Source organism: Panthera pardus, unplaced genomic scaffold (assembly GCF_024362965.1).
Source record: "Panthera pardus isolate Hobbes unplaced genomic scaffold, ASM2436296v1 HiC_scaffold_16, whole genome shotgun sequence".
NCBI lineage: Eukaryota > Metazoa > Chordata > Mammalia > Carnivora > Felidae > Panthera > Panthera pardus.
The window spans coordinates 82,542,599-82,556,119 of NW_026526721.1; the positions used below are offsets into that span (position 1 = coordinate 82,542,599).

Consider the following 13,521-nt stretch of genomic DNA (forward strand, 5'->3'; position numbering starts at 1 on the left):
TTCGGGCTCTGTGCTGACAGCTTGGAGTCTGGAGCCTGCTTCGGGTTCTGTGTCTCCCTCTCTCTCTGTTCTTCCCCCGTTCATGCTCTGTCCCTCTCTCTCTCCTTCAAAAATAAATAAAAACATTTAAAAAAAATAAAAAATAAATAAAGTTGCTATATTTTTCTAGAAAGGCACGGTTCAGTGTTTTGACTTTGAATTCTACCTGGGAGTAGGCATCTTGGCTTCTTTGGAGCTACAGAATGAGAGTGAACTAAGATGTTGATGATGGCAGGCCAGGGGTGAGGCTCATAGAGGTTGATGTTTCCAAGACAGTGCTCTTGGTAATCTCTTATTTTCCCCTTAAAGGTTTAACTTTTTTATTCAGCAAAAATGTGGATTCAGAAAAGCACCCAGGAAGGTTGAACCTAGAAGATCAGACACTGGAACAACTGGTGAAACATACAAGAGAAGTGCTTTGATTCCTCCTGTAGAAGAAACAGTCTTTTATCCTTCTCCCTATCCTATAAGGACCCTTATAAAGCCCTTGTTTTTCACTGTTGGGGTAAGTGCTCGTGTCACTAGGAGTCACCTAACTTGCTGCTGGTGTAGTGTTGAAGTACTGTTTGTCCTATTTGGTCTATCTTAAAGGCAAGTGGAGGGGGATTTAAAGGATCTGGGTATCTGGGGTCATGAATGATTACAGGAGAATGTGAATTTAATAATTACTATTAGAATCTGGTTCATTTATGTAAGCCCTGGAGAAGAAACTTATGGGCCTCTTATTTGGGGTAACTTTTCATGTGATACTAAGTTGATACTTTGAATTTTATTTGAAAATTTCTGGCTGTAAACAGGCTCCAGGGTACTGTGGAGTTAATAAAATGTGGGAACAGTTAAATATTCTTTTCACCTAATAGGTTTTACTGTGACAGATGTTCCTGTTCCTTCTGTTGCTTTGTAAGAAGCAATGAAAATGAAATATTTTCCTTGGAACTATGTGTAGGTCTATTTCTCTTTTGAATTTATTTTGTGATATATTAATTTTATGTAGTTTACAGGCTGTGCATTTGGATCAGCTGCCATTTGGCAATATGAATCACTGAAATCCAGGGTCCAGAGTTATTTTGATGGTATAAAAGCTGATTGGTTGGATAGCATAAGACCACAGAAGGAGGGAGACTTCAGAAAGGAGGTAAAGATAAACATGGCTTTCTTCTAGTTGATCATAAATTTTGAAGTCTGGTTATTTGTGAAGTGTTTTTAGTGACTGACGACCTTTAGATCAGCAAATATGTAGTTAGTGAATTTAATATTCTTCTTTAGAGTCATTTCATTGTGGTGAGTATTTACTTATGCTTTGTATGTCTGGCAGTATTGTACTTGACAGTGTTCCAGGAAGTTTGTACCTCTACCCACATGTATCAAAAATCAAGTTGCTAAAAATTAATGTTGTGGTGTCTCTCTCAGCCCTACTAAAGTTGAAGGGCTACTGTTTTGTATCACCTTGCTGGATTATTTTAGAGTCCATATTAGAATCATAGGCAGTTTTTCAAAACATTTATGCTTCAGGTACAGAAATAGTATGTAGATTTTATTTTTAAGTAATCTCTACACTCAGTGTGGGGCTCATACTTACAGCCCTGAGATCAAGAGTCATATGCTCCACTGACCACACCAGCTAGGCACCCCTATTATGTGGATTTTAAAAAGCTTGGTGACATGTTTACATACCTTTGATAAATACCCTCTATTTCTAACTGCTCAGGGCATGAGGATGCAAGAAAAGGGTACAAATACAGAGCTTTTAGAACTTTTCATTATTTCACATGTAAGTTGGTGACCCTCTTTCAATTTCTTAACTTTTTTTGTTTTACAAATATTGCCTTTCAAATAAAATATATTTATGTCATTTGACAATACTTATTGAGCACTGAGGCCTTAAGTTAATATGTGGATCCAGGTTCATTTGGTTTTCAAGTACCTTTGGTTTTTTTGTGTGTGACACATGCCTCTCTACTTGGGAGAGAAGGTTGATGTCCGCTTAATTTTCTCCTAATGATAATTCAGCGTTCTTCAAAGTACAAAGAAGTATTCATTCTTCGTTTCCCCATAGACATGCAAGTAGCATGAGCCATACCTGTTTTAGAGAGGCTTGGTGTCAGAAGGACAGTGGGTGTAATATTTGCAGGTGAAAGCTACAATAGTTAACAGTGATTTATTCAGTACAATATGTTTGAGGAGGTAATCACACTGACCTGTTCCATAATCTTGGATTCCTTAGAATGCTATGGGTTTCCAGCACATGGCTGTATTATAAAGTTTTGATGGCCCAGTTGGTTCTTTAGAATGGTGAAAAGTGACACAAGCAATATACATAATCTTTTCCAAAGATGGATTTGTTTATACTAGGTAAACAAATGATAGGTTATAAAATATAAAATCCATGCCCATTAAAGAAAATTAAAACAATACATAAATATAACATGGGGAGCAAAAGCCCTGGGAACCCCTGCCACACCACTATATATTGTAGGGAGTAAGGTCTGAAAGCTCATACACAATTGAATTATAAATACAAAAATGGAATCATTGTATATGCATCAATATACATACTGATCTGTAACTTTTTTTTTTTTTTTAACGTTGGATTTCTTTCTGTATTGGTATACAAAGTATGGTTCAATTTCATAGTTAGAATTTGTTTTTTAGGGGCACCTGGATGGCTCAGTTGATGAAGCATCCAATTCTTGATCTCAGCTCAGGTCAATCATGATCTCCTGGTTGGTGAGATCGAGCCCCATGTTGGGTTCTGTGCTGATAGTGCGGAACCTGTTTGGGACTCTCTCCATCTCTGCCCCTCTCTGTGCGTGGTTTTTTTTTTTTTTTTTTTTTTTTTCTCTCTCTCTCTCTCAAATAAATAAACTTAAAAATATATTTTTTACTTTAAAACTTTAGTCATGGAAAAATTTCAAACAGATTTAATAAAGAAAAATATAATGAACCCCTGTCATCCATCCTCAGTGATTATTGACACAAGGCCAACTTTGTTTCCCTTCTTTCCCCACCACTGATTACTGTAAAGCAAATCCTAGGCTTATTTTGATGTGTGTCTTTTTTTCTAAACCTCAAATTATCATACCTTAAAAGGTAATTTTAGAAAATATTCTTGGTTAGGATTCTACAACTAGATTGGACCTTGGTGAATAATCACTTAAATTTGATACCTATTACATCTGATAGTGTGCTAGGTGCTTTATGTTATTGATAGTTCTCACAGCAGTAATGCCACTGGTCTATTTACTGTCTGCATTTCATATATCAGATAACAAGTTTAGGAGTAATTTGTCTGATGTCCCAGAGCTAGACAGTCGCTCTGTAGAGAATGTGAGCTAGCTATAAAGCACCTGCTTTTCTGTTTTGCCACATATTTATTATGTCTGTTTATTGGTAAGTTTAAAATATTTTCCTAACGTTTATTCATTTTTGAGAGACCGTGCAAGCAGGGATGGGGAAGAGAGAGAGGGAAACACAGAATCCGAAGCAGGCTCCTGGCTCCAGACTCTGAGCTGTCAGCATAGAGCCTGACATGGGGCTGAACTCAGGAACTATGAGATCGTGACCTGAGCTGAAGTCGACTCTTAACCGACTGAGCCACCCAGGCGTCCCTGTTTATGGGTATTTTTACACATGAGGAATCTTTTTATGCACAAAGCTTTTTCTCTCTGGCTTTTCATTTTCCTAGCCTGAAAGTATTTACCATATGGTGATAGGCAATTTTCCTTCTGTTTTAGATTAACAAGTGGTGGAATAACCTAAGTGATGGCCAGCGGACTGTGACAGGTTTGTGTTAGCTTACACGTTTTAGCCATTCAAGGGAAGAGAAATCAAACCAAAAGGTACAGTATGTCACAGTCAATGGCTTTTGTACTCTGCTCACCAGTGGTTTAGAAGACAGAGTCTCTGTACCTTCAGGCTAATGTAATAGTATAACAAGTAGTGTGGCATAATGGTATATGTGATGCTGTGGGTCAATTGCTTTCTAATTTTGACGTAGTATGACACTGATCAAATAATCTATCTTTGTTGTAGAATCCTAGCTTGTGTAATAGGTTGTATTTATTACTTCCCTATTAAAGAAATTAAAGGGGATATTGATTAAGCACCTTCTTTATGCAGAATGCTTTATACACATTCTCTCCCTACCTCACAGGGTTGTTTACCGGGTAGTTATCTCCCTTTTTACCAGTAAGGAATGGCTTTCAGAGAAGGAACTTTTCCAAAGGTCACACTGCTAGTAAGTAGTAGAGCTAAGTTGCAAAACCCAGGTCTGTCTCATTCTGAAGCTGATTTTCTCTTTACCATGCTGTTTATAAAATCCTCTTTGAATAAATATAAGCATGCCATGCATGTCACCATGATAATTTAATTTTTGTTCTTTGTAAATCTTTATGACAGACAAAGCTGGCTTTTCAAAGTAACACTTACACAATATTTTATGGACTTAGTTACTTGAGAAATTTGGGGAAATGGATTTGAAAGTTTAACAATTGTACGGATAGGAAAAAAAATCTTCCTAGAAAAATAGCAAAATACTGCTTTTTCTCAAATACAGTTAGTCTTAATGGTACTCAATTTTTTTACCTACCTAAGTGGAGAAAAGGTGCTTATTTTCTTCCTTTGGACTCTTTCCTCTGTCTGGAAGGTTTACTTTTTCTGTCTCCTTGTTGGAACCTGAGCTGGTTTTTTAAGCTTATGCTTCAGACATTTCTTCTCATAGGAAATGTTACTGGACTGAAGTGGGTCTGCTCCTTGCTGAGCTATAGACCGACTACACAGGTGGAGTTGCCTCACAAGGTTATCCTTATTTGTACAAATAAGGAGACCATGGGGAATAATTTCCAAAGCCATGACTCTCTGACAGGGGTAAGCAGGCTCCTTTCATCAGGGCTTGAGATGAATATTGAGAAGGCACTTTGTGATTTGTCTGTACAGGCTTCCCCTCACATGTTTCTTCTCCTGTTACAGCAGTTCGTTAGTATCTAAAAGATGAAAGTGACCATTAGGCAGAAGCTTCTGGGAGTTTCCTGAGTTCAGGGAGTCTTGCTGGTAACAGAAGTGCTTTCATTTTTTTGAACTCATTGCACTTTTTAATCATTTATAACACAGCCTGCCTTAGTAATTGTGCATGCAGCATCCTAAAGGACAACGGTGAGATTTTTTTTTTTTTTTTTTTTCACTTTTTGTAGCAACTAGCACATGTCTTGCACACACAGTAAGGGCACTTGATGAAAATCTGTTAAGTGAATGAATGTTAAATGGACTCTTGAATCAAAGGATTGAGATTTTTCAAAAGTATATTGCCATACTGTAGAATTGATTAGTCAGTGAGGTTTAATAAATATGATACCTTTCAAGATAGCTCTATACTAATACATCTCTTTCCATTGGGATTAACAGGAGAGTTTTGGTTTGTTTGCTTGTTCTCTGAAAGTAACCAAAATTAACAGTATTTCCTTGGGATAGCAAAGTTTTGATTTCCTTTGACATTTTCAGATTTTATGCCATTAAATATTTGAAGAAACTTGGGGTCAGAATTTAAAATATTTCTCATGCCAGGGGTGCCTGCCTGGTTGCTCAGTTGGTTAAGCATCTGACTCTTGGTTCTGGCTCAGGTTGTGATCTAGCGGTTCATTGAGCCCATGTTGGGCTGTGTGCTGACAGTGTGGAGCCTGCTTGGAATTCTCTCTCCCCTTTTCTCTGCCCATCCCCTGCTCGCGCATGTGCTCTCTCAAAATAAACATTAAAAAAAATAAAATATTTCTCATGCCAGTGCATAGCGTATTCAAAGAAATTGGTATTTGGAGATAACTGAAAATCAGAATTTCCCCTAGCTTTTTTCTTTTCTTTTAGTCTAATAATTTATTTGGCACATAGGATGTAGCAGTAGGAATAGACAGATGTTTTTAATCTAACTAGCAGCTTGTATGTAAAGTATTTTGAACCACATAAACGTGAGCAGTCATGCCAAATCCTTATTGTGAAGTTATCTAAGTGACTTTAAAAGCTGAGGAGATGCTCTTTGATCCATTCAGCGTCACCTCAGACTTCTGTTGTAGGAAATAATTATTTTGGTAGCAGTGAGTCTAGCTATACAACATTTGTTCGTAATGTTTAATAAGTTAACTATATACTAAGAGTCTCATGTTTATGTGCTATTCTCACGATTACAGTTACGTCTTGTTTCTTCAGAAGTGTCCATTCATCCAGCTTACCTTGCTTAGCTCTCCCAGTTGCTTCCTTTGGGCTGATCCTAAATGAGGTTGGCTTAGCTCCTGATTTTATTTGAGGATTGATTTATGGGGTGACAGATTGACTCTGTACCACTCTCTTTCTTGGATAGCACGTGCTTTCTGTTGTTGTTGTTTTGTTTTCCTTTTTGAATTTTGAAAGAACTTGAAAAGTCCTTTCAAAGCTCTTTGAGACCAGTGTGTTTCTTTGCTTTGTAGTATTCACTCCTCGGTAGTGGCAACATGAAAGCTCTGGTAAGTTAAGGATGTCTGATTGTTACATTGAACATTTTACATAAGGACTCCTTGCTGTCTGAATCTAATGAGCTCCTGAATTTGGATGGCAAGATTTTGGATACAGGAAGTCCAGGCACATAGTTGAGGCATAGGAAATGTTTGGTTCCCGAGCTTGAGATAGCAAGGGGTATCTCAGATTTACCCATATCTCTTTGGTTCCTAGGTTTAGATAAGAACAAATCATAAAGGATACCTGTAATTTATTGTTAAGGTAGAGTCCAGTGATGAGGTGAAAAACCTCCCTGCCTTAGAGTTGATGATGTCCAGTTTGGAATCCCTGGTTTTGACTCAATCTCAACCTGTCCCTGGGAATCCCTTTTTCAAGTGTGCTAGATAACTGGTCTTGCTCCTTGTTTTTCCTCCTTGTTTGGTTATTTTGGGGATTTTTTTTTTTTTTAATTTTTGGTATTAATCTTAATTACTACACAGAAATCTCTCCCCAAACTTCACATTTCTTTGAACAGTTTTTATATGTTCACTTCATATTTGTAGGTGCATCAGATAGCATTCTTCAGGTTAGACTTGTGCCTGATGCTTTTACATTTAAGCTCTTCTCCTGTTCTGTTGTGTTGATCTGCAAGGCTTTTAAACCTGCACTTGAAGTCCCTAGGCAACCTCTAAGGAGAGGATTTCCTCTACCTTTCTAGTTTTCAGACACTTGCCTGGTTTTCCTGTTAACCCAGTAGAATGCTTACTTTACTATTTGGTAAAGCTGAGAGAGAAGAACCTACCAAATTATTGTATCTGATGAAGGAGGAGACAGGAAGGAGGAGGATGGGAAGAGAAGACTGGAGAAAACAATGCCCCATCCATATCTATTGTCAGCTCCAAAGTTTAGGCACTGCTACCCCAGGGCCTTGACCCTTCTGCCCCAACTTCTAGAGTCTATTTTTTTTTTTTTTTTAACATTTGTTTATTTTTGAGAGAGAGAGAGAGCGTGCGCATGCACAAGCAGGAGAGGGGCAGAGTATAAAGGGAGACAGAGGATCCTAAGCAGGCTCTGTGCTGATGGTAGAGAGCCTGATGTGGGACTTAAACTCATGAGCCATGAGATCATGACCTGAGCCAAATTCAGACACTTAACCTACTGAGCTACCCAGGTGCCCCTAAAGTCTGTTTTTCCTTTGCTTTCTGCTTCTACCAGGATTACTTTATTTTTTAGTTTCAATTTTCTTTCCCCTTATACCTTTCAAAGATTTTGAGCTATACTTCCTAGACTAAGGTCTGCTTCCCTGTTCCTGAAGTTGTTCATAAGGCAGTGTTTACTTGGTCTTCTAGTTAATCTTAACCTTTTAATTTGTCACTGTTTTTCCTGAAACTCGTGGTTTCTCAGTCTTCAGACAAGTTATTTTTATAGGGTAAAGAAAAAACTAATGGTTGAGTGCCAGTTAGGCTTCAAGTACTAGGATAGGTACTTTACATACATACTGTTATCATTATTAGTCTTCATTGAAAGAGCCCTGTTAGTGGTGTCCTTATTGTTCAGAATGGGTAACTGAGGCTCAGAGAGGTTAAATAACTTGTCTGATATCACACAGTTTTAGCTGGAGATGGGGAACACACTCCTTCTTAGTTTAAATAATAGACTTTTGATTACGTCTTTTCACTTTCAACTATAGCAGATCATCACTAAATTACCTTTCTGGTGAACCACACTGCCTACTCCCATCCCAGGTATTTGGGTGTTTATTGACAGCCCAAATTGCAGCAAATTGTCCCGAAATGGCAGGCTGGCATAGGATGGCTGGGATAAAAGGGAGCCCTTTTTTGGCTACTTAGATTAGTCTTTGCCATTGTAAAATGAATAAATGTGCATGCAAACAGATTGAAATAGTGGTAAAGAATATATCAAGTGAAAAATAAGTCTTTCTCACTGTAGACTTCCAGTGATGCAGTTTCTGTCCCCATAACAACCACTCCTTTTTAGTTAAACTTGTATGTTCTATTAAAGCATCTATTTTTTTTTTTAATTTTTTTCTTTTTAACATTCATTTTTGAGAGGTAGAGCACAAGCGGGGGAGAGTCAGAGAGCGACATAGAATCTGAAGCAGGCTCCAGGCTCTGAGCTGTCAGCACAGAGCCCAACGCGGAGCTCAGATCCACAAACCGTGAGATGACCTGAGCCGAAGTCAGACACTTAACCGACTGAGTCACCCAGGCGCCCCAAGCATCTATTTCTAAATAGGCATTTATACTTCTCCGCACCTATTTTTTTTTAGTCCCTTGATATTTTAAAGGACATTGTATCAATACAAGTAGGTCTATTGCTTCTTTATATTTTATTGAGGTATAATGTGCATAGAAAAACATGCACATTTCAGAGGTACAACTAATTTTCACAAACTGAGTACATCCGTGTAATTAGCACCCGATCAAGAAATGGAAATTACCAGCACCTTGGGCTCAGAATGTTCTTTTTTAATAACGTTGTGGTAACTCATGGAAATGAATATTATGTAGCAAGTCTTTTATTAATGGATATTTCAATAGGTTATAGTCTTCTATATTCACTGCAGTGAATATCCTTATATAGAGATATTTGTACTCTTTTGCAAGTTAATTTTTAGGATGAGTTACTGGAAATAGATTTGCTGGATGTCAAAGTTGTCTTGAAGTTGTATACCAATGTAAACATCCTCCATTAACATACAGAGTTTAAATAAGTCCTTTATTTCTAAAAGTTGCTCACAGAGGAGGTTACATATTCTCATCTGCAGGGAGGGTGCAGAGAAATAACCCCTTTTGTGGTTAGTTTGTAAAGGTCTTTGTCTCCCTTATTGTGGATTTGCCCTATTCTTTTCATCTACCCCTATCAGTTTCTATTTGTCTCCCGGCAGGAGGATTGAAGATGGGTAGTCTTTCTGGATTTTCTCTTGACTCTAGAAAGCTGTGGGACCAGTCCTTAACTGGTTTTGTCCATACTGCCCAGGAAGAGAAATTGTAGTCACTGTGTGAAGCCAACAGGATGATCCCTGTGCCTATAGTCCTGGTTCCTAGGGAACCTGAGGTAGGGGCCACTTGAGCTCAGTTCTTTGGTTGTCATGGTTGTATATACGAGTCAGTGTCTGGACTGGCCAGGTTTAGCTTCCTTCAGATAGAGAAGCTGTGGAGTGGTGAGCTGGCCCACCTCATCAGCAGAGGGGATCCTGTACTTAGCTACTGAACCCCAAGTGGGATAGTGGGTCCTTTTTTAGGAAAAGAGAAAAAAAAGGTTGTACTACCTTCGTTGGGCTAAGGAGGAAAATGGACTGAGATTATTGAACCAAGCAGGATTCCCAAATTAGTATATATTTCTTTTAATCAAGATATTATTCACATATCTTATAATTTGCCACATAAAAGTATGCAGAACCACTTGAGTGGTTCTTATTGTATTCACAGTATTGTGCAACTGTCATCATCCCAGGACATTGTCATCCCAAAAAGAAACTCCATACCTATTAGCAGTCACTCGCCATTCCCCTCCTCCCCTCAGCCCTAGGCAGACACTAATTTATTTTCTTTCTCTATGGATTTGCCTGTTCTGGACATTTCATATTAATGGAATCACATATGTGGCCTTTTGTGTCTGCTTTGTTCACTTAGTGTAATGTTTTCAAGGTTCACCCATGTTGTGGCATGATGTATCAGTCCTTCATTTCTTCTTGTGGCTGAATATTCCATTATGTTGTTTATTTATCTGTTGATGGACGTTTGAGTTATTTCCATTTTTTCGTTATTATAATGCTGTGGATTTTTGTGTATACATTTTCATGTAGACATGTTGTCATTTCTTTTGCTAATATACCTTGAGTGGAATCATAGGGTCATATGGTACTCTAACTTTTAAATTGTGGTAAAAACAAAATATACCATGTTAGCCATTTTTTTTTTTAAACATTTATTGATAGCATGAGCATGGGAGGGGCAGAGAGGGGGGAGATACAGAATCTGAAACAGGCTCTGAAAAGTCAGATGCTTTATTGACTGAGGCACCCAGGCACCCCCATGTTAGCCATTTTTAAGTGTACAATTCAATAGTGTTAGGTATGTTTACATTGTTATGAAACATTTGTAGAACTCTGTTTTGTCTTGTAAAACTGAAACTCTATGCTAATTACACAACTTTGCACACACAGCCCCCCCCCCCCCCCCCCCCCCCGCAGTCCCTGGTAACCATCATGCCACTCTATTTTTACAAATTTGATTATATACCTTATTTAAGTAGAATCAAACAGTATTTATCTTTTTTGACTGGCTTATTTCACTTAGCATGCCCTCAGAGTTCATCCATGTTGTAGTGTGTGATAAGATTTCCTTCCTTTTTATGGCTATTGGGTGTATATCTTTATTCCATTGTGTGTATATATCACATTTTGTTTATGCATTCACTCATTGATAGACATTTAGGTTTCTTCTACCTCTTGGCTATTGTGAATAGTGCTACTGTGGAGATGGATGTGCAAATACCTCTTTGAGACCCTGCTTTCAGTTCTTTGGGATATATACCCAGAAGTGGAATTGCTGCATTATATGGTAGTTCTATTTTTAATATTTTTGAGGAAGTTCCATACTGTTTTCCATAGTGGTTGCACCACTTTGTAATCCCACCAACAGTGCATAAGAGTTCTAATTTCTCCACATCCTCACCAGCACTATTTCCTTTTCTGTTTTTTTGATAGCAGCCATCCTAATGGGTGGGTGAAGTAACACATTGTGGTTTTGATTTGTATTTCTGTAATCGTTAATGATGTTGCACATCTCTTCATATGCTTGTTGGCTATTTGAACATTATATTTGGATAAATGTCTATTCCAGTCCTTTGCCTATTTTTATTTATTTATATTTTAATTTTTAAGTCTACTTTGAGAGAGACAGAGTGTGAGCAGGGGAGGGGCAGAGAAAGAGGGAGAATCTCAAGCAGGCTCTGTGCTCAAAGTGCGAGATCATGACCTGAGCCAAAATCAAGAGTTGGTTGCTTAACCCACTGAACATAATTCAGTCCCTGTTATATTTTTGTTTTCATTCATCTCAAAGTATTTTCTGATTTCCCTTACGATTTCTTCTTTGGACCATTGGTTATTTAGGAGTGTGTTAATGTCTGCATCTTTGTGACTTTCCCTATGTCTTGTTGATTTGTAATTTCAGTTCATTGTGATCAGAGAATGTAATTGTATAATTTCAGTGTTTTAAAAATTTTTTGAGGTGGCTCAGTCGGTTAAACATCCAGTTCTTGATTTTGGCTCAGGTCATGATCTCATGGTTTGTGATATCAAGCCCCACTTCAGGCTCTCCGCTGTTGTCAGGCTCAGCACCGACAGATTCTTGGGAATCTCTCTCCCTCTCTCTGCACCACCTCCCCAAATAAATCAATAAAACTTTAAAAGAAAAAAAATTATTGAGACTTGTTTGTGGCTGAACATATGGTCTATCCTGGATAATGTTACATGTGCTCTTGAAAAGAATGTATTGTCTTGTGTTGAGTGTTTTATAGATGTCTGTTAGGCATAGCTGGTTTATAGCTTTGTTCAAGTCTTCTGTTTCCTTGCCAATGATCTCCTCTCTTATTGCAAATAAGGTATTGAAGTCTCCGACTATTATTGTTAAACTGTTTATTTCTCTTGAGTTCAGTTTTTACTTCATATATTTTGGGATTCTATTGTTAGGATCATCTATGTTATTTTCTTGTTAGGCTTGTGGTGTACAAGATCCCAGGAATATATTGAGGTTTTATAAGCTCCTATGGACATCTCATTCCTCAGCTTTTCCTTTTAAGATTTTTGTTTGGTCTCTTGTTTACTCCAAATATTATCCCCCACTGCAGGTAGCCATGGACTTAAAACACTTGCCTGTAATTGTTTTTGACAAGTGCCCCCTGGAAAAAGGAATTGTGTACTTGAGCTCTCAGTCAAGTCAAATATAGACAGCCTTGCAAGTGGGGCTTTGCAGGGAAATATTATAACATCAAATAATAGTTCTTTGGGAATGACACTTTGAAAGAGTTCCAGCTCCATTGTACCATCTCTAGTGCTTGCTAGGCTGTACGAGAAATGTGGATTGTTTTCATAGCTTATAGCTTCAACGTATAGCTGGAAAGTGGAGGATGGGACCAGGGCAAGCTAAAGTGCCCCAGAGTTGCTGTTCTTCTTGAGATTCAGCCATTTTCCTTAAATGTCGAGTTGCTGCAAGCTTTTAGCTAGTTTCCAGAACTGTGAAAAAGTTGCTTCTGACAGCTTTTTGCCAATTTTTCATTGTTTTGTGAAGGGGAGAATTTTTCAAGGTCCTTACTTCATTATTTTCATTGATGTAATCCATTGCCTCCTTTTTGGTAAAGGTAGGTGTTGAGCCAGCAGCAGTCTTAAATCAGCGGTGTCGAGCTTGTTCAAGAGTTGACTGAGTAGGGAGGAGGCAAGTGACACTCGCTGTAAATGGAGATACAAAGACCTTAAGCAGTTCTATTTCTCAAAGGGTAAGGAGGGAACCATTATGTGAGCTTCTGCATACTAGGCACGTGTGGTATTTTGTTTAAGCCTCACTACAACTTTTGTAAGGTATATGAGGTATTTATCTTCATTTTACAAATGAAGCTGAGGTGAAGGAGATGAAATGCTTCAGACCACAAAGCTCTAATAAGTGGCATATGTAGGATTCAGACTGGAGAAGGCTGTTCCCTTTCTACCATAGTTTTCATTTATGGGTTTTCACCGTGTGACTGCTGCATTTAATTGTGCTTTCTCATTTCATCACACTCAACTGTTTAAGGGAGATTTTATTAGCCCTATCTTCCAGAAGAGAAAACTGAGGCTGAGAGGTTAGGGGCCTCTTCCCTAAGTTATAAGTAGGACAGTCAGTTCAGCTGGATTCCTTTATCCATGCCTTTAGGCAACGTGCAGTGCTGCCTCAGGCCTAGGATTACCTCACATCCTGTCCTATTCACTGGCTTCTGGGGACCAACCTGCTGTTTCCTAGATAAAGA

At 38.2% G+C, this 13,521-nt stretch overlaps 1 protein-coding gene across 2 annotated transcripts in view; it reads left to right on the forward strand.

The window, feature by feature from the left end:
* PARL (presenilin associated rhomboid like) overlaps positions 1 to 13,521 on the forward strand; it is a 48,853-nt gene that overhangs the window by 11,497 nt on the left and 23,835 nt on the right. For both annotated transcript variants that reach the window (XM_019463311.1, XM_019463312.2), the window contains exons 2-4: positions 349 to 544; positions 1,034 to 1,174; positions 3,774 to 3,822. In XM_019463311.1, coding sequence (XP_019318856.1) covers positions 349 to 544; positions 1,034 to 1,174; positions 3,774 to 3,822 — 386 coding nt within the window. The remainder of the gene's footprint in view (positions 1 to 348; positions 545 to 1,033; positions 1,175 to 3,773; positions 3,823 to 13,521) is intronic.